Source organism: Haliotis rubra, unplaced genomic scaffold (assembly GCF_003918875.1).
Source record: "Haliotis rubra isolate DU_JTF1 unplaced genomic scaffold, ASM391887v1 Scf7, whole genome shotgun sequence".
NCBI lineage: Eukaryota > Metazoa > Mollusca > Gastropoda > Lepetellida > Haliotidae > Haliotis > Haliotis rubra.
This window is the reverse complement of record NW_025767412.1, coordinates 2,029,266-2,052,205: the sequence shown is the minus strand read 5'-3', so window position 1 is coordinate 2,052,205 and position 22,940 is coordinate 2,029,266. Positions and strand designations below refer to the sequence as shown.

General features: G+C 42.9%; 1 protein-coding gene across 1 annotated transcript; it reads right to left on the bottom strand.

Moving 5' to 3' along the window:
• Nucleotides 1-260: 260 nt before the first annotated feature.
• On the bottom strand, nucleotides 261-17,292 carry LOC124258688. The gene is made up of 6 exons (XM_046692759.1): nucleotides 17,271-17,292; nucleotides 4,671-4,754; nucleotides 3,872-3,931; nucleotides 3,437-3,575; nucleotides 3,150-3,249; nucleotides 261-2,773 (listed from the first exon to the last, which is right to left on the bottom strand). The coding sequence occupies exons 3-6, from the start codon at nucleotides 3,918-3,920 to the stop codon at nucleotides 1,454-1,456; spliced, it is 1,608 nt and encodes a 535-aa protein (XP_046548715.1). The 5' UTR covers nucleotides 3,921-3,931; nucleotides 4,671-4,754; nucleotides 17,271-17,292; the 3' UTR covers nucleotides 261-1,453.
• Nucleotides 17,293-22,940: the final 5,648 nt, after the last annotated feature.

Genomic DNA, 22,940 nt, shown 5'->3' with positions numbered 1-22,940 from the left:
TCATGTAAACATCTATTCATGTACATATTACTTTTTGTACACAAGTATTCTTGTACACATTTATTAGTGTACATGGCTTTTTACTTACTCCTTTGTACTAATTGTACACAGTTCTTTATTTATTTATTAGAGTCCACAGATATTAATGCTCAGAAATATTCATGGATACAATTACTCATGTGCACAGATATCCGTGTGCAGGTGGACTTACTTGAGACTCGGTTGAATTCTTGCACAGAGTGAAAAAAATAGTTACTAAATTCTTTTGTGAAAAATAATTTATTGGGACACAGTAGAACAATAGGAATAGTTCTTTCGTATGTAGAAATGAACAACAAGGGTAGACAATTAGGAAGAGCAATATTGCCACGCGCCATTTTTGCTAGCGAGTTTCAGCTATGGCTCATTTGCTTTCACATTAAAGAACTTAAATTCTAAAGCGTAAACGAGTTATTTAGAAGGAGATTCAAACTGGAGCATGTGTTTATGAATCATTACCAAATACCGACGATACCAGTACAACCAGTGATCCTCATAAAAAAACACATGGGAAGGCAAGGCAAGTAGTCAACAGAAACAAATATGTAAGCATATAGTACAAGTCAAAACAGGGAAGATCACGTTTGTCACTGATGCGACTAATTTGGAAATGATATCCACATAACTACCATGACATCTTTTGAAAGCTTTGTTGAGGCCTTCAATGCGGCTGGCACCTTGATGAAACAACTTTTGAGCAAGATCCGTATGCCGCATTTTGAAACCTTCATTGAGAAGAGCATGCTCGGTTGTAACTTAAAATGCAGCTGCTGGAATATCGCTCAGCATCAGAGGAAAGCTGAAGACTGGAATGTTGCAGGCATCTCCTTTATATTATCATACAGTTTTACGTAGTTTTGTCACTCAGAATCTTCGAATAGAAACATGTACTGAAATGGAGTACGTATGCGTTTTAGTAGCAATAAAATGCATAACAGCAAACAAAGGAATAAACATACGAGTATGAGTACACATGACAATACCATATGCCTCAACTCTGAGCCATGGCTTTTAGCTTGCTGAGCCACCAATGCACAAAAATGTGGACAAAGCACCACGCATGTGATGCCAATGTCAGTTAAGATTATCAGTCGTAACAGAGTCCACTCGGCGTAAAAGGAAAACGGCGGTGAAAATAATATGAATGCAAAAATACAAAAACAAAATAAAAAGACATATAAAAACCAAACGTTCAAAGGTAAGTCGTTTAACTCAAGGGTAAATTCAACGGAATTGTCTTGTACTTATTTACAGATTATAGGATTTGCATATATTCATGACATGTAAATCCAACGTCAGATGGTATAGCGCGGTACATCCCGGCCTTTGGCCATGATGACCTTGAAAGTTAGTGGCAGCTTGCTGATAGATGTGTTCGAAGAGCTTTAAAATCACACCAGGCCCAGGTTGTTTTTCAAAACTCAATCTTGTTTGGGGTTGATAATAATCTTGGCCGATACTCCTTTTTGCTTTTGTGGGAAACAGATTTAAATCGGAGCCTGTCGTATAAGCTCTCCTCACTGTCACGAGATGTGACGTCATTTCCGGAATCTAGTAATCTGACAACTGTTACTCCATAACTATCGCTCTGTCCTTGCATTGTACCCTGCCCTATTGAAACACCGGGACGACGAACACCATCCCTAGAAGCTGCATCGTCTTCTACAATACGAAACGTCGCTCCTCCTGAAACTGTCCGCTCTGTTTCAGATTCAAGCACAAAATAGTCATTTCTGGGCAGACGGCTAGACACCGTCGAGAGGTTGTCCTGGTCACAGGACTGGCTGTCGTTTTGAGAAGTGAAGCTTCTGGAAGACGAAGAGCAGTTTGTAAACGTTGGATCTATTACAAAGTAGTCATTTCTTGGATTCCTTAAACTAACACCAGCTTCCAAGGGACTGGAATTGGAGCTGAATCTCAGAGCATTTCCACTTGAAATATTGTACACAGCTTCTGAAGAAACCACGCTGATTGCGTCAGGAGTATCATTGGAACGAAAGTCGCCCTGACGTTCCGGAAAAGATCTGACCCTTCTTCCATTTTCCACGTCCCCGTGACCACGCCCTCGATGTGTGCTGACGTACCTGTCCCCGTCTAGGGAGGACCTGAGGGAGAACGTCCGAATGGGAACAGGTGGCTTGTGGCGTCGGTCGTTGCGTAGCTCACAGACATCTTCAAGGACAAAGTACTCATGGCCAACTGCTGGTCCGGTTTCTGTCTCGGAATGAGCTGGACTGCCCGTAGGTGAAAGTCTGCAGCGTTGTATGCTTTCCATGTCGACAGTGAACAGCTTTTTGAGAATCTGTTTCTGACTGAGACGTCGGACCAAGCTGTTGTTGTTACCGTCCGGATTGTCCAGACTATCGGATGCAGACAGATTCTGAGGACTTCTGTCCAATCGGTCATATCCACACGACGGTTGATCAACTTTTTTCATTGTTTTCTTTTCAGTATCCAAATCCCTGTTCTCCCTGTTCAGTCTCTCCAGTTCCTGGAAACTCAAATGGTCATAAATGCAGGGCGCAGGTTTAGATTCCTCTTTGGAAGTGTCAGAACTTTGTCTCGATCGTGACCATTCCTTGCCATCAAGAGTTTCGTATATGACCTCTTTCGCAGGGGCCGGGGTTGGGTAGGGCTTCACGTCTTGAACCTCGGCATAGATGTTGTCTGCGTTGTCGTTCGGCGACATTGCATACTTCGACGTCTTACATAAGCAGAAGCAGCAAGACGAGCCCTGTGATAGATATAAAACAATATTTATTTACCTCACAGTACTGAGTACGGAAACAGACTTTTGATGAATCACTGTGGAAATCAAGATTGAATCAAGATTGTTTTAAGAAGAAAAACATGTCAATATTATGATGAAACAATTGGCTAAATAATACTTCCGGACATGGTTATAATTGTAATAATAGTCACGTGTCTGCGCAATGTATGTTCGCCATAAACATTATAAATATAGCACATGGAGCATTAACATTATCGTTAACCACACTGCTCAAATTCCTGTAAGGATTGATAGTGTACAGAAATACCATATTGGAATTAATCTCTAAGTGTAAATACACTTGAAACGAAATAGCATTTGTCGTTACACTACAACTTACTTTAGGTTCAATCTCAGAATATATGTCGGCGTCGACCAATGACTTCTCAGTGTTCCCAACAGAGTTGTCTCCCTTGGTAGTTGAAATTTTACCACTCCTCCTAGAAAGAGATTAAAAAGAAATTATTGATAATCATATTGACATATCGCAACCTGTGTATGGTTAATCTAATTATAAAGTAAAGATTTTATTTATGAATTTACAGTAATAGATATTTCTATATGCAAGGTATTTTAAGCTTGGAATTACTAATTATACTTGGTTCGATATGAATCAGTATAACTTACTGATTCCTAGATCGTTTTTGTTTGAGTATGGCGGCTACAAGCACTGCTATCAGGACGCAAGATGTGATGATGCAGCCCACAATAATAGCTGTCGTCATGGTAACTGGCGGCAACTTCCTTGACTCTCTTTGTTGCATGTCTGTGAAAAAGGTGCAGTAATATCAATCAGTCATCATTGCTCTAGCCTACAACTTAATAGTTGAGGACAGTGATGAGGTAGACTATATGGACATCACACATTTTATCCATTTGGGGGATCGAACCCGGGTCTTAGGCGTGTCGAGTGAACACTTTAACCATCTAGGCTACTCCACCGACCCATACGAATGAACAATTGACTGTGCGGAGAAGCGTTGTTTTAATAGATGAAGTTTTCACAGTGAAGTCAATTAAAGCCCAATGCATTTGTTTTATCCTACAACCAACTATACTCACCATAGTTAGGTGGGTTAAATGGCAGAAGCGGGATAACTGGGGTTGTCATGTCTTTTTTGCCTGAAACAGAGAACAACAGCTGTTTATCATAAATAATCTCTAACATATTGCCACGTATTGTATTAATGTATGTAACGACATAATCAGTTGTTGTTTGTTGTTTTACGCCGCACTCAGCAATATTCTAGCAATATGGCGGCGGTCTGTAAATAATCGAGTCTGGATCAGATGATTCAGTGATAAACAGCATGAGCATCGATATACGCAATTGGGATACGATGACATGTGTCAACCCAGTCAGCGAGCCTGACCAGCTGATCACGTTAGTCTCCTCTTACGACAAGCATGGGTTGCTGAAGACCGATTCTAATCAAATTATTAGGGAGGGGATAACAGATAAGTGACGGAATAGATATGACATATTTACTGGTTAAATGTTACATTAAATTTAACGAAAGACGTATCTGATATAATTACACAATACCTGATGTATATGCACAAAATTGACGCCTGTAAACAGTTTGATATATATCCGATGAGTGGGTGTACGGTAGATATGTATGAACCCACCTGTTGATAACTTATGTATGTCAAGAATTCAACATCAGTAATGTTTACTCATATGGATTACCGGTGCATATTGCATGTACACAGCATGTCTGCATCCAGATATACAGGTTTGACACTTCTTTGTAACGAAAAGTGTTTATTTCACGAGGCACGAGTTATGCTAAATTCCGTTTTCTGACCCCAAAATGAAGTCGTTCATTTGAAGTTAAATTCATCAATTACTGCTCACCTTCAACGTGGGTTCGAACTCGGTCCGGCGGTGGTCGGCGAGTATTCCCCGTGTGAGGACGTCTGATTATCCTGCCGTCCGCACCTGTGGACAGCCAGGTGAACATCTCATTAATGATAAGTGAAATCTCTCTTCACCATCTTCATCTTCAAAGGATGATGATGCAAAAGTGTCGAGACAAAAGACAGCTGTACACACTGACAAAAATAACTAAATTCCTGTCTCGAGGGCTTCATTCGGTAGGCTAACCAAGACGAAAGGTTCATCATCATGATGTCACACATTTGACACGAGACTACCTTGTGCTTAAGTAAGCTCATTTAATACGGTCCTTTGTCAATGAGGTTAGACTATTGAGCTTATTTCCTTATAGGGCCTCGGTTAACGCCTGTTGAATACCAGGACGTGAGATATAGCGGACGCAGGGCGCTTATCGCGGGGAAGTTTCTTTACAGAGGATGCTCGTTAAGAGAGGGTGAAGCCCGACAGCTATATACAAGGACAGAATCACGCAATGTGGAGAATTGTGAAATGTAACCGTTACGACCGAGTCGCCATGACTACCACCTCTGCACGCACGGTCATCACACTGGGGACTTTGGGTGAAAATAGAAATATACAAGCTGCCATAGCATGTATAGCCTCGTTTTTATGTTATTTTTACACAATGTTTAAAACGTTGAACGCGAAAAACTATGACACAGTTAAAACTGGGCTTCTGCTAATAAGTGTTTAATATATAGGCCATATCCGTTCTGCTATGACCGTTTCATATTTCGTGTTATTACCTACGAGGGCGAAAATATCGGGGTTCATATTTTTCATACGATACCCAAGGGCAAAATATCACTTTGTCATGGTGACGTGACGTCATGAACAATGCTATGACGTCACGTTTCTTCTATGTCGTTGCGTAGCCAGCCTATGTTTGAAAGTAGATTTGTTTTTTTTCACGACTTTGGTAATAAACAGAAAATTATATTCGTGCCCATATCATACTATGTTTACGACACCCGTGCCTAAATATCGGTATATTCTTAGCTCTCGCTCGGGAAATACCAATATTTAGGCACTCGTGTCGTAAACATAGTATGACAGGTTATCATTACGTCAATGTGTCAGTGATTAGGTTATCATTACGTCAATGTGTCAGTGATTAGGTTTTCATTACGTCAATAAATGTGTCAGTGATTAAATTTGTCATTACGTCAATGTGTCAGTGATTAAATGTGTCATTACGCCAATAAATCAATGGTTAAACGTGTCATTACGTCCATGTGTCATTGTTTAAACGTGTCATTATGTCCATGTGTCAATGTTTAAACGTGTCATTACGTGAGTATATCTTGATTACACCTGTCATTACGTCAATATGTCAATGATTAAACGTGTCATTAAAGTTGAAGTGTACTGTGTGTCCACGGAGACGTCTTCCTGAACCATGGCGGTCCAGCAGTCTAAGCCAACACTTACACGCTGACACACTCCATGCTGTACAGCCTTGTACTCAGACAATAATGAAAAACATCGACGCCATGACATCCGTCAGTTCAGCACATACAGGCAAATATTGGGGTTGTTCAGCCCCCTGGCTATTGAAACAGAAAATCAGGGGACGTGACAAATGATTGCACAAATTGTTCGACGCGACTTTTCGTCTGTGGTTAAGAAGGAGTAGCAATTGTTGAGTTGGTACGATGACATAACGTCTTCAATGAACACAATCCTTTCTTATCTGGCTAATACTGTTCCAGCCTTTAGGTCCCGTATTAAGCACAAAAGCTAATCGCTCAGTCATCACTGCAGATGTGCCTTCATACAAACAATATGACGGTGCGGCTGAGTGTTCATGATTAAGTTCATATAGTTTTACGCCGTTTTACCAATATTTCCGCTATATCACGCCGGGGGACTCCAGAAACGTGCCACCAAAGAGGATTTCAGTTCATAAATATGTTCAGAAACATGTTGCTACCTCTCAAGTCTGTCCCTGGAAAATGAGTGAGTGCCTTTCATTTTACGCCGCTTTTGGTAATATTTCAGCTGTGTCGTAAATGGACTTCAATGTAAAGATAATCGAACCCGTACCTTCGGCTTACGTTCATGCGCTTTAGGCCACGGTATATCCCTTTGTGAAAAACAAATTCTTGCTGGTTTTCAATCGCGATATATGGACACTGTCTTCTTTACAAGACTAATGTTCCCTAGGAGCTTTTTTAAGAGTTTTACCATTTGTCGCCGTGTTTCTTTGGGGAAAACTACCAGGAAGTTATTTTGCACTACATGATAAATTGGCCGTCAACCCCATGTATTCATACGCTGTTACGAAAGCTGCTTCGTCGAGTGAATACAACGTGAACGCCAGAAAATAGTCAGTCTCGATATTATGCCGAATCAGATTCAGCTGGACGTAGAAGGCCATATAGCTGCGAAACTTAGGCAGTGCTACTTGATAATAGAACAAACAACCCCTCGAATCCCACCACTACCCCCCACCCAAAATGGAAAATGGCTAAATAAATAACAACAACAAAGAGACAAAAAAAAACGACCCCCAAACAAACAAACAACATCAAAAACTGACACAATGTATATAAAAAGGCAGTGCATTGACAACTTTCAAATCAAGACGCTAAAAACAACATTAGTTTGACAGCGTTGATAGACAGCTGCGTCATGTTACAAGTGAGGCGCACTAAGGTATATCATTATCTCAGATAAAATAGCCATATATTGATATACATCCCATTATAGACACATACCAACACCCCATGATAATCATGCCGAATTGTGCCCGCGATTTCAGGTGAAATGATTGGCATTCAGATGTGGGCAGATTTTTAAGAGATAATAATTATAATAATGAAACTGATGATGGTGATTATGAGAAAACATCAATATTATTTAAATATATTGGTCTTTCGTCGGGATTCAACGGCATATCACGAAGGGCGCATGTGAAAAGGAAAGTAGAGTTCACAACAGATATTGAAATATATCAGTTGTTGGAAGTACGTCTTATCCATCACTAGATGACTGTACATTCCTTTCTTACCCTCAAAATCAACATCCACCAACATCTTGAACTGTTATCACCTCATCCAAAGATTCAAGTATATCTTAACATATGTTTTTTGGATTACACTTTCTTAGTAAAGGTTCGAATCCCGGATGGTAGGACACAACCCCAAAAGTACTAGAATGTGTACTTTACTAACAAAGTGTAATCCCAAATGTATCATATGTTACACTTGACCACTTTCTAAAATGCCATTGTGTAATCAAGCATATCTTACTCACCAATCACGTCTGACACATTAACTCGATTGTACATAAACAAGGGTGATAGTGTTAACATATGCGACGTTTATATGCTAACAGTGTTATCGAGCAAGTGGTTACCCTTGCCCATCACACCAACTTCTAAATGCCACTCAAATAAGTAGATTGTACACACCAACCAAACATTAGATGGTGACTTGATTGGACAGATCATCCTCGTCTTATTTATTGACTTGATTGTAAACACCCATCACATATTTCACCCCATCCTCAGTTTACATAACTTAACTTTTACCTTAACGCCAGATCCACTCAATCTGAGTCTTATGTTACACCTCGGCCAGTCTGTACACATCAACGTTAACCTTACTATATACTCATAACTATCCCCCGCAAAGCAGCATCAACCTAACGTAATCCTAAATGCCACACAAGCATAAACATGCACCTCAGTCTAACCCAACGTCTCAAACCCAGCTTCACATAAAATCTAATACAATCTATCGCATCAGATTAAACAGAATTGCACTATATATGTCAATTTCTACCAAAGTCTCAATCTCCATGCACTTAAACCCATTCTACATCTCTGATAAAATTACGCCTCAACCTCACACAGCATATACAAACCTGGCAGCACAACTACACATCTACTCTAATTCTCTCGTTGCACCCACATATCAAAAGTGTCTCATTGGAGACCAGGTTTGGCCTAAATGTGATTCACCTTGCACTTGTCTAGTTCTTGCACTCACACATGCCGCACAACTACATACAGAGAACATCTCACACGAGAGCACAGCGCGGGACAGGAACATATACGACAACCATGACAACAAACCCCCTTAGCGTCTTGCCAACTGACATAGTTTGTTCCAAGGCATCCACTCTTTAACGTTTATCAGTACTTAGATGAAATGAACGAAAGTGACACACTTTAATTCAAAATAAACATAATTTCTTCCAAACCTGTTTACATACTTAAAATTAATGTATATACACTTTTTCGACAAAGTAATAGGACAAACTGTCAAGAAGCATCATGATGCCATACCTGCGAGAGATGGGCAGAAGGAATCTTGACGCGAAGAGATGCCAGTCCTATACTAATCTTGTCCACTAGTTGAGTGCGCATCTTGCAGATCTGACCCAACATTCATCATTCACACAATGCTATAACCAAACAAACAGGATATCTGTGTGGCATAAGTGAACCGTTCAACCGCTTTGTTTGAACGCATGTCAAGCAACACATAGTTTGGTTGGACTGTACGTACGTGACCTCTCCTTGTAACGGTTTCTACAATCACAGCAGATGTGTCCTTTTGGATGCTTAGGGCTCGAGCATACAGTTCCGGTCTCGTGGGTAAATGTGCACTAGTATTGTGTACCAAGTCACGAAGAATGATTTCACGAGTATTATCGTTATAAATAACTTCTATTAAATGAGTCACTTTATTGCTATTTGTAATAAAACACACACAAACGTGCATGCATGCATGCATTCATTCATTGTATATGTGCGTGCGTGCGAGCGTATGTCTGTGATGGGAGTTTGTGTGTGTTGGCATATAGAGGTGGGGAGTGTGATGGCTATATGTGTGATGGGCTTTGTGTATATGTCTGTGTTGGTGATGGGAGTTTGTGCCTATGTGTGTGATGGGGTTTGTGTGTATGTCTGTGTTGGTGATGGGAGTTTGTTTGTGAGTGTGTGTGAGAGATGGGATTTGTGTGTGTGCATATGTGTGTGAGGGGGTTTGTGTGTATGTCCGTGTTGGTGATGAGAGTTTGTGTGTATGTCTGTGTTGGTGATGTGTGAGCTTGAGATTTTGGAATCCCATTCCTCACGGTCGTATATGGTAGTTGTGTGTGTGATGGGGTTGTGTGTATGTCTGTGATGGTGATGGGAGTTTGTGTATGTGAGGGGTTTGTGTGTGTGTGCGCGATGGTGTTTGTGTATGTGTGTCTGTGTGTGATGGTGTTTGTGTATGTGTGTCTGTAGTTTATGGTGTTTGTGTATGTGTGTCTGTGTGTGATGGTGTTTGTGTATGTGTCTGTGTGTGATGGTTTTTGTGTATGTGTGTCTGTGTGATGGGTTGTGTATGTGTGTTTGTGTGTGATGGTGTTTGTGTATGTGTGTCTGTGTGTGATGGTGTTTGTGTATGTGTGTTTGTGTGTGATGGTGTTTGTGTATGTGTGTCTGTGTGTGATGGTGTTGTGTATGTGTGTCTGTGTGTGATGGTGTTTGTGTGAGTGTGCCTGTGTGTGATGGTGTTTGTGTATGTGTGTCTGTGTGTGATGGTGTTTGTGTATGTGTGTCTGTGTGTGATGGGGTTTGTGTGTGTTTCTGTGTGTGATGGGGTTTGTATGTGTTTCTGTATGTGTGATAAGTTTGTGTATGTGTCTCTGTGTGTGATGGCGTTTGTGTATATGTGTCTGTATGTGATGGTGTTTGTGTATGCGTGTCTGTGTGTGATGGGGGTTGTGTTTGTTTCTGCATGTGTGATGGGTTTGTGCATGTGTGTATGTGTGTGATGGGTTTGAGTATGTATGTTTGTGCGTGATGGTGTTTGTGTATGTGTGTCTGTATGTGATGGTGTTTGTGTATAGGTGTTTGTGTGTGATGGGGTTTGTGTGTGTTTCTGTATGTGTGATGGGTTTGTGTATGTGTGTATGTGTGTGATGGTGTTTGTGTATGTGTGTCTGTGTGTGATGGTGTTTGTGTTTGTGTGTCTGTGTGTGATGGTGTTTGTGTATGTGTGTCTGTGTGTGATAGTGTTTGTATGTGTTTCTGTGTGTGTGATGGTATTTGTGTATGTGTGTCTGTGTGTGATGGGGTTTGTGTATGTGTGTCTGGGTGTGTGATGGGTTTGTGTTTCTGTGTGTGTGATAGGTGTGTGTAGCTGTGTGTTTTATTACAAACAGCAATAAAGTGCCTATTTTGAGATAAGTTGTGTTTGAGTCTATATACATGTGTATCCAGCTTTAAATAGTTTCTTCTATTTCGGAAAATACTTTATACAGTATTTGTGGTATATTTCAAAATTATTTATAATTTGTAAACATCCATTAAAATTATCACCAAAGATACCCATTCATTTTTGGATAGATTCTGATTTCTTACACATACCCGTTTCATGTTGATAGAATACTGTGAAGCCTAAATATCTTTATATCTGCTGTATAGATGAGTAAGCTGAGTTGCAGTATGTGTGAGATAAATGTGCAGATTACGAAACATTGTATGGACAAACTGGAGAAGGAAGACGAAAGTTCCTATATTTCCAGTCCTTGTACACAACAATGGATGCATTCTTATCTGACAGATGCAAAGTGAGATTGTGTCTGTGGTGACAATCGAGTAGACGGAACTGTCACAATTGTTATTAATGATTTGTAAACAGATATACCGCCTCGAAGGTCACATTTCAAGTCCGTTTGGTATTGTCTGTAATTTTTAGGGGATTTTATCGAAAAATAGATGGTCCTGTTTAAAGATATGAAGTTTTCTGCAAAGAAAGATATACATGTACTGAAGTAAGATGTTTGAAGCGTTTTGCATCTGTAACAGAACAAATATTCAAGCTCTATACCATATCCACGCAACACAAAACAACCGAACAAACCTCCCTCACCACCACTACGACTAAAACTACCACCGCCCACTCACCACCACCGCCACCACAACCATGACTACCACTACTACACGACTAGCACTAACACCACTACACGACCACCGCGACTACCACCCCCCACTGCCCACTCACCACCACGTCTACCACTACTATCCGACTACCATCCACCACCACGTCTACCACTACTATCCGACTATCGCTACCACCACTACTGACCGCCAAGGTCCTTTTCCCCACTCGTCACCATGACTACCACAACCACCACCACAACTACCACGACTACACTACCAAACCACCTCTAAACAACCACCTCGACTACCACCACCACACACCCTTCTCGCCACCACGACTACCACCACCACAACCACCAGGACTACCACTATCAAACCACCACCCCACCACCACAACTGCCATCACCACAACCACCAGGACTACCACTATCAAACCACCCCACCACCACAACTACCATCACCACAACCACCAGGACTACCACTATCAAACCACCACCCCCACTCACCACAACTACCAGGACTACCACTATCAAACCACCACCCCACCACCACAACTACCATCACCACAATCATCAGGACTACCACTATCAAACCACCACCCCACTCACCACAACTACCATCACCACAACCACCAGGGACTACCACTATCAAACCACCACCCCACCACCACCACAACTACCATCACCACAACCATCAGGACTACCACTATCAAACCACCACCCCACCTCACCACAACTACCATCACCACAATCATCAGGACTACCACTATCAAACCACCACCCCACCACTCACACAACTACCATCACCACAATCATCAGGACTACCACTATCAAACCACCACCCCACTCACCACAACTACCATCACCACAACCATCAGGACTACCACTATCAAACCACCACCCCACCACCACAACTACCATCACCACAACCATCAGGACTACCACTATCAAACCACCACCCCACCACCACAACTACCATCACCACAATCATCAGGACTACCACTATCAAACCACCAACCCACTCACCACAACTACCATCACCACAACCATCAGGACTACCACTATCAAACCACCCCACCACCACCACAACTACCATCACCACAACCACCAGGATTACCACTATCAAACCACCACCCCACACCACCACAACTACCATCACCACAATCATCAGGACTACCACTATCAAACCACCACCCCACTCACCACAACTACCATCACCACAACCACCAGGACTACCACTATCAAACCACCACCCCACTCACCACAACTACCATCACCACAACCACCAGGACTACCACTATCAAACCACCACCCCACTCACCACAACTACCATCACCACAACCACCAGGGACTACCACTATCAAACCACCACCCCACCACCACAACTACCATCACCACAACCACCAGGACTACCACTATCAAACCACCACCCCACTCACAACACAACTACCATCACCACAACCACCAGGACTACCACTATCAAACCACCACCCCACTCACCACAACTACCATCACCACAACCACCAGGACTACCACTATCAAACCACCACCCCACTCACCACAACTACCATCACCACAACCACCAGGGACTACCACTATCAAACCACCCCCACACACACAACTACCATCACCACAAACCAGGATTACCACTATCAAACCACCACCCCACTCACCACAACTACCATCACCACAACCACCAGGACTACCACTATCAAACCACCACCCCACTCTCACCACAACTACCATCACCACAACCACCAGGACTACCACTATCAAACCACCACCCCACCACCACAACTACCATCACCACAACCACCAGGATTCACCACTATCAAACCACCACCCCACCACCACAACTACTATCACCACACCACAACCACCAGGACTACCACTATCAAACCACCACCACCACTCACCACAACTACCATCACCACAACCACCAGGACTACCACTATCAAAACCACCACCACCACTCACCACAACTACCATCACCACAACCATCAGGACTACCACTATCAAACCACCACCACCACCACCACAACTACATCACCACAACCATCAGGACTACTATCAAACCACCCACCCCACTACCACCACAACTACCATCACCACAACCACCAGGACTACCACTATCAAACCACCACCCCACCACCACAACTACCATCACCACACCTATCAAACCACCAATTCCCACTACCATCACCACAACTACCATCACCACAACCACCAGGACTACCACTATCAAACCACCACCCCACTCACCACAACTACCATCACCACAACCACCAGGACTACCACTATCAAACCACCACCCCACTCACCACAACTACCATCACCACAACCATCAGGACTACCACTATCAAACCACCACCACCACCACCACAACTACCATCACCACAACCACCAGGACTACCACTATCAAACCACCACCCCACCACCACAACTACCATCACCACAACCACCAGGACTACCACTATCAAACCACCACCCCACCACCACAACTACCATCACCACAACCACCAGGACTACCACTATCAAACCACCACCCCACTCACCACAACTACCATCACCACAACCACCAGGACTACCACTATCAAACCACCACCCCACTCACCACAACTACCATCACCACAACCATCAGGACTACCACTATCAAACCACCACCCCACTCACCACAACTACCATCACCACAACCACCAGGACTACCACTATCAAACCACCACCCCACCACCACAACTACCATCACCACAACCACCAGGACACCACTACCAAACCACCACCCCACTCACCACAACTACCATCACCACAACCACATCACCACTACCACTATCAAACCACCACCCCACCACCACCTACCACACCACTACCCATCACCACAAACCACCAGGACTCACCACAACTACCTATCACCACAACCACCAGGACTACCACTATCAAACCACCACCACAACTACCATCACCACAACCACCAGGACTACCACTATCAAACCACCACCCCACTCACCACAACTACCATCACCACAACCACCAGGACTACCACTATCAAACCACCACCACCACCACCACAACTACCATCACCACAACCACCAGGACTACCACTATCAAACCACCACCCCACCACCACCACAACTACCATCACCACAACCACCAGGACTACCACTATCAAACCACCACCCCACTCACCACAACTACCATCACCACAACCACCAGGATTACCACTATCAAACCACCACCCCACTCACCACAACTACCATCACCACAACCACCAGGACTACCATTATCAAACCACCACCCCATCACCACCACAACCACATCATACCAAAAGACGTTAAAATATGGTACTTGTTGGTCCCTTCCTGGCGCTCGGCATTAATGGGTACAACAAGGACTGGTCGGCTCGGAGTCAGTATAATGTGTCTGAGTGGGGTAGTCATGCTTCACTGCGGCATGGTATCTCAGTGGGCTAGCACTATAAAACCAGCTTCAGTCTGGACTAGTACAAGCAGCCGCACATACACATACACACGCATGCACGTCGTCGTATGAGCGAAATATCCTCAAGCACGACGTTAAACCCAATTTCACCTCACCTCACCTGCAAATAGCACCTGTGTCTCTGAAGATACAAAACCCGCTCAGTTAATCCTTGTGGATGTCCAAAGGATGAAATCAAATAGGCCCTGGACACAAACCATTGGGGTGTAGCGAAGGAGTCATACTCCTTCAGACCCAGAGAGATCCGAGTTAAATGTCATCGTTGGCGAGCCAAAGGAATCGAGTGGTCAGACTCGTTGACCTGTTTGACTCACATCTTCTCAATAAGAGTCACTGGATTGTCTGATCCACACCCAAGCAAGTTGGTTGGTTGTTGTTTAACGCCGCACTCAGCAGTATTTCAAGTACATATATGTCAGCAGTCTGTAAATAATAGAGTCTGGATCAGACTATCCAGTGATCAACATCATGAGCATCGATCTACAGTTGGGATACGATGACATGTGTCAATCACGTCAGTGAGTCTGACCACCCGATCCCATTAGTCGCCTCTTACGACAAGCATAGGTTACTGAAAACCATTTCTCACCCGGATCTTCACGGGTAGACAGAACGAGCGTTTTCATGCCGTTAACGTTACCCAAGTAAGTACACACCGTCATCAATCTGGAATATTGTTGCGTGGAGCTTTATACAAGGAAACAAGCACTTAGACCAGTATACCCCGGCCACAGCCCTTAATTACGGTGTCTGGTTCATGAGTCCAAACTCAGCTATATTCACCAATATCACGGCTGTCTGTAAATCCAGTGACTGACATCATGAACATTGACCAACGCAATTGCATTCGTTGACATACATCAGCCATGTCAGCGAGCCTAGCATCCCGATCCTAGTGGTCTCTCCTCATTATTTAGTTCAGATATCGGCTGCTGGGGACGTATCTTATCCCACAATCCCGGGATATACAACCTGTATGTTACAACCTGTGTTACAACCGATGTTACAACCTATGTGTTGCAATAAAGTCCAGTCTGGACAGTGTGTTTAGGTCAACTCACCCGAGAACAGACAAGGCCTCCGTGTTGACATGCTGGTCAGTACGTGGTCACAGCCCATGCAGCAATAGACATGTGAGCACAGTACACAGCCTCTGATCTTCAGTACTCAGACAACAAGTGGCACAGGAAGAACACTCGGATGTTGACTACAGCCAAACCCCAGAGCTGTCACAACTAAGAGGAGATAGGACAGCCTCCATGGGCAAGATGATTGAGCGTTTGCCCGCAGAGAGAAAGGTCAGTATTTCGAACCTCGGTCGCGTCGTGCCAAAAGATGTTAAAGGATAGCACTAGTGGTTACCTTGCCTGGTTCTCGGATACATATGGGCTGGTCGGCTACGGGTGAGTGAGTATGGTTTTACGCCGTATTTTAGCATTATTCCAGCAAACATCACGGCGGGGGACACCAGAAATGAGTTTCACACATTGTACCCATTTGGGGAATCGAACCCAGGTTTTCGGCTTGAAGAGCGCACGCTTTAACCACAAGGCTACCCCACCGCCCCAGTCGGCTACGAGTGAGTGAGTGAGTGAGTGAGTATGGTTTTACGCCGCTCTTTAGCAATATTATTATCATTATTATTAGATATTTATATAGCGCACATATCCACGCACTAGTGCACACCTCAGCAATATCACGGCAGGGAACACCAGAAATGAGATGAACGTGGACGTATAAGCCAATTCCATTCAATCTCGGGAGGCACAGAAGGCAAATTATTCGGATAGATGATTTGGAAAACAATTTCGGTAGCACTCAGGATAAACCACTTCTAGATGAAATAACTTAGGCGTTGTCCCGAATATACAGCTGATGGTTTCAGTAATGTCGATACAACTCGTTTTCAAATATTGCATTTATAACGGACACGCTTATAACGAACTGAGGGATATAACGAACGGTTTTCTTTTCCCGACCTCTAACTGTATATAATACTATAATACTACGGTTATAACGAACCAAATTAGTGACCACCAACTTCTAGAATACCACTCAAATAAACCAAAATTAGTGGTCTCTTCGAGTTCGATATAACCGTAGTGAAATGTATACAAATATGAGATGGACAAAACCATGACTGACGCTACGCTAAGTAAAGACAAAATGACAGCTTACCTCCAAAATATCCAGTTAAAATGATTAAAAAGGGTCAATGCAACTGTCGCTTTATATACCGTTCAACAAGACCATAAACAACTTATAAAACACTTCACGAGGATCGAGATCTCATCAGAAACAATGGGCCTCGAATACATCCCATAATAACAACAAAAGCGCCAAGTGGGTGTAAACGTGATAATATCGACTACAAAGACACGGCAAGTAGTCGCAACAAGTCCCACTCAACTCGAGTTCCTGTTCCAGCTTATCTCACCCTCAGAACTCTTATCCCGTCCCCCAGGCGGGCATTGCTCGAGGGGTGCTCGTGGTGGGAATGTGTCCTTGCTGATAGAGCAGACGACAGACAGCGATGGCGTCGTTTGGCCGTTGCTGTAGGAGGAACCACACAACGCCTCAACTAGTCCAGATGTCGCTGACGGTTGTTTAATGACCAGGGAAGTCTGCGGCCACTTGCCAAAATGCAATTAGTGATATATTTAGTTGTTTAGAGTCGGCTGTCAGTAGTCGCAATCTACTCCATGCGACATTGTATATTCTGATAAACTAATCTGTTTTATTGGCGGGGTTGATAAGAATAGTTTACGATCTGTAAATGCTTGTTTGGTAATCTACATGAGTTGCATATCGTGGTCGAGTGCCTGGAAGGGATATTGTATGTAGGGCTTGACATTAGTCTGTCTCACAGTTCTTAAACTTAATCTGACTCAGACTCCCTGAACCACATTATTTTCCCTACTGCCTAGCCCTCCCTGTAGTGCTAAATTCCTAAACTTAGGGAATCCCCAAGTCTAGATTTCCTCAGGTTCTGAATCTCCCATCTCACTGGGTCTCCTTTTCAATTTAGATGGATTTATTTGTGACTATCAAAGTATCATACATTCAGAGACTAAGTGTTAGTCTGTTCCAGAACCGTACTGCTTCCCCTTCTGAAAGGAGTTACGTAATGCTACAGTTTTACTTAAAGGAAGTCTAGGATTTCAACAGGTTCAGACTGAATCTGGCAGCTCACTCGGCCTCCTTTCAGTTAGAATGAGTGAGTGAGTATGGTTTTACGCCGCCTTTAGCAATATTCCAGCAACATCACGCCGGGGGACTCCAGAAATGGGCTTCACACATTGTAACCACGCGGAGAATCAAACCCGGGCCTTCGGTCAGTTAGAATGCATGCCGATTTTATGAAAAGCATATATTTCCAGCATCTCAAGCCCAGAACGTTTCACGTCATCATTTCATTGTATACTTAAATCTTTGTAACTGAATGTGTCACCCCGATATTGTTCGACTGTTTGCGTTTGCCAGAGACACACACATATACAAACACGTGGTTGGATATTTGTTAAATGTGTAGCTGACCGTCACGGAATGCGACTGCCGATGGTGATGTATAGGTGATGTGGGAGTTGGGATCGGGATTATACCTGCGCTGTTAGGTTGGGAATCAAGGAGACTTTAAGAGACAACAATCTTCACACTGACTAAACGTGCAGCTGCATTCACTAAAGTTTATAAATGGAAACATAGGACCTTCTCCCCCATGTGTATCGTTGTACCATATGTCTAAGAAACTTGCCTGGCTAATTTTAAACTAACATTTAGTCACTAAAGTGAACATATTTGACTAAAAACATGGTTCCTAAGTCCTAGGCATAAAGTATAATAAAATAGAGACTTTCTTCATTTTCAGAGACTAAACAAATCTAAAGAGTCTTATTACCCATCACTGAATGTATGTGTGACAGGATCACTGAATGTATGTGTGACAGGATCACTGAATGTATGTGTGACAGGATCACTGAATGTATGTGTGACAGGATCACTGAATGCATGTGTGACAGGATCACTGAATGTATGTGTGACAGGATCACTGAATGTATGTGTGACAGGATCTCTGAATGTATGTGTGACAGGAATGTTATTTCCCCCACACCTCTCCCTGAAAACACACCTTCCCAATACAAGCTCTCAATGCAGTGGCGGATCCAGAGGGGGGGTTCAGGTGGTTCGACCCACCCACCCCTTTTGAAAATGACTAAAGACCACATTGAAGTTAATGTTTTGCAATGGCGGAGCCAAGGTGTGACCCCCCACCCTGAAAATTTCTGGATCCGCCTTTGCAATGTTACTGTTTATTTTCACCCTTAAAGTCATTTTTTCAGAAATCGTCCCCTCTCTATACCAGGGTGCCGTTGGACGAAGCAACCTTAGCGCTACGCCAGTCGTACGTCTGTGTTAAGGTATGGGAGTTGCGATCACCTTAGAATGAAAAACTCAAGAAATTACAGGATTGTGTATGTCAGTGTATCTTCAGTGTAACAACACATGTTGTGTGCGTGGGGACGGAGATGGCCAGGGTACAGAGAAGGTTCTTGAGGTCTTGGCCCAGGGTCTTTGGGAGTGATGGTGGAGTCTCCCTCAACACGAATGATGACAACGAGAGACGATTAACTGATTAGAAGCTGTGTCCTCGCTAGAGAAGTCAACAGATCTGCACAGTAAAAAAAAGTGGTTATCTAGATTTGCCACACATCCTAGACACATGGTTTGTGCTGGGTGTATTTGTTTCCGGGTCTGCATGACAGACTTGGCTTATTTCAGAGACTATGTGGATGTCAAAGGACGTCATCGATCTATGCACACAGTCTGGAGGATATAATGTATCACTTGACACAAATATGCAACAACGACCCCATCCCCCAGCATTATATCTTGTTCGTTGAAAGCAATTTAAACATTTGGTGTTCAGCTTTTGTTCTGCAGAAAAGGAATCTATATTCCATTTGATCTGGGAATGCCATTATATATGTTCCGTTTGGAATGATTTGAAAAATTGGCAGCTATCAGAATCTCAGATAAATATGAATATATCACAAGATATGGTTTTCCTTGGCTATACCGAAAGAAATAATAACACACTTAACATCATCACATTAATAACAAAACATTATATATTCACAAAACAAAGTGCCAGAATTCAAAGAAATCCAAAGGGAGCTAACTGAGTAGTATAGACTAACTAAATATGCAGCCTCCATAAATTCAAATATCGACACGTTTTATAAGTACTGGTCAAGTTGCCATTTACTTTTTCGTAACGTATTATGAATTGTAATGAGTATGCGCTACTGTAAAAATGCAACAAAAACAAACAATTATATTTGTTTTATATCTTATTCAAAATCATGTGTAGAAAAATCTACAACCTCAAAGCCTTGTAAATGCAATGTTAGAAGAATCACACAGCGTAATTAGAGCTTGATGACCAATTTGAACTGCGAAACCACTCGGCAGTTACAATACATCACTGCAGTGATACTTGAACAAGACAACACTGCACAAACAGAAGAAAGAGAAATATTGAGTCAGTTTCCCGTCAGGCCTTACCACTTCCGCAAACATTTCCGGTTAAACTCAGTGACATGGGCACTTACATTTAACAGACGCGCTATTATTACTTCCAAGCATATCACGAAATGCGTGACATAGACATTGCTTTAACGCAATGAACATCGTGATCATCTCGCTGCGTGCACCATGAGAGTTTGATCGAAATGACCATGAAACCTTAATTATGAGCGTCACGTGACGGAAACAGAGAGTATTTTAGTGTCAGCGTGGGATGTACTGTGAGCCCCGACGTTTACCACTGGGATGGTACAACGTTAGCAAGAGGAGACATTATGACATCGAGTGTTGGATTTCATGTGACTTGTGAACAGTAGAAGTGTCGCCCAGACGCCAGTTCACACGTGCTTCCCAAACATTCTGAGTACATAATACCCGTGAAGGTCCGGATTAGAATATTGATCTTCAGTAACCCATGCTTGTAAGAGACGACTAACTGGATCGGGTGGTTAGGCTCGCTGACTTGGTTAACACATGTCATCAGTTCCCATTTGGATCACTGGATTGTCTGGTCCAGACTCGATTATTTACATACCGCCGCCATATAGCTGGAATATTCCTGAGTGCGGCGTAAAACTAAACTCACACACTCTGAGTATATAAATCGGAGAAACTAAGAATATTCAATTCATGGTCGCGTATATGTGGTTATATGATAAGTATGAACTTTTGTTCTGGTCATTTGTAGTGTTTTGTCACTTTTGTTGTCCTGCAGATAAATTGACAATATACAAAAATTCATATATTAAAGACCAGGTTCGATTCCATACATGGAGCGCATAGTTGGTGCCCCCCGTCCTGATGATGATAGGAATAGGGAACCCTTAATGAGCGGATGCTGGCAACCGAGAACATCATGAAGCCAGGTCCAGCAATGAATAAGTTTATAGATAGAGAAGGTTGTACAAGAGCATGCAACAACACAATAACACACTAATTAAAACATTTAATCAAGATGATAGGAACATTAACGATGTTACTCTTTACCACAATGAAGATTTTTTTTTTATATTGTACAATTGACGTAACAGTTTCACTCCTGATGTGTTGACGATAATTATAGTCTCACACAGTGAATCAGTCAACCAATCTATCTATCTATCTATCTATCTATCTATCTATCTATCTATCTATCTATCGGGGCGGTGGGGTAGCCTAGTGGTTAAAGCGTTGGCTCGTCACGCCGAAGACCCGGGTTCGAATCCCCACAAGGGTACAATGTGTGAAGCCCATTTCTGGTGTTCCCCGCCGTGATTCTGTAGATATGTTACTCTGTTTATGTGTTAGCGTCACATCTATCTAAATAAAGCAATCCGTCTATAACAGCAGTGAATGCACATAGATAACGTCTCTCCGGGTATATTATGCCAAGGACAGATTCAGTGGAAAGATTATTTCGGTAATGAATATTTTCTTGACAGTTGCACCAGCAAAACAGTGCAAATACTATGATTCATAGAGCACAGTATCTTCGGAGGGTTATATTCATCCCAAAACGCCACACATAATAGCCTATTGCATTTGAAATGGAATAAACTTTAAGTGTTAGTCAAAGGAAAGCTTTGAGTAAGGCGGTGTGTCCGGCGTTTCTTGTGTTTTCTCTAAAACAAAATATTTATGATTAATTCCCTTCCCCGAGTCCTCTTGGTCAATCGTGTAGTACGGTGGATCTTCAGCGCCTATTGTGTCTGACGTTTCACGTCTGTTGTCCTGATGCGAAACATCATCCACAGTTACCTCCCCTTCCACAACTGCGTGATTATAATCATTGTTTATCACTTGCTGTTTCAATTTCAGCTTTGTTTTGTCAAGGTGGTCATACATGTGCGTCGGTCCGGTATGGGTCTTCACGTGGTCGCCCAGCCGGTTATAGTCATCGACATCACCTGACCTCACTTCCGGTCCAGTCAAATCAGCGGAAGTTGCGTATGGTGGAAGTGTTCCTATGACATCCGGAAGCTCGTAGGTGTGATATTCTGAACTAGCTGCGTCACTGTGTTTGTCACAGAGAGCACGTCGGTCCTGAAAGTACAACAGTGTACAGTATTTTCAGCTACAGATACAACACCCGCCATTCACAAAATTTGCCTGAAAATGGAGGTAGTTTTTGCCTGACGCCGTAAAGAAATATTCCTGACATGTGACGTTGGCCTATAAATAACTTAGACAATCAAATGATCAAAGGACCGGACAATCCAGTAGGAGAATAAGCAGATTCGTGATATGATAATTTGCATAGCAGAAGTTAACACAAGAAATTGC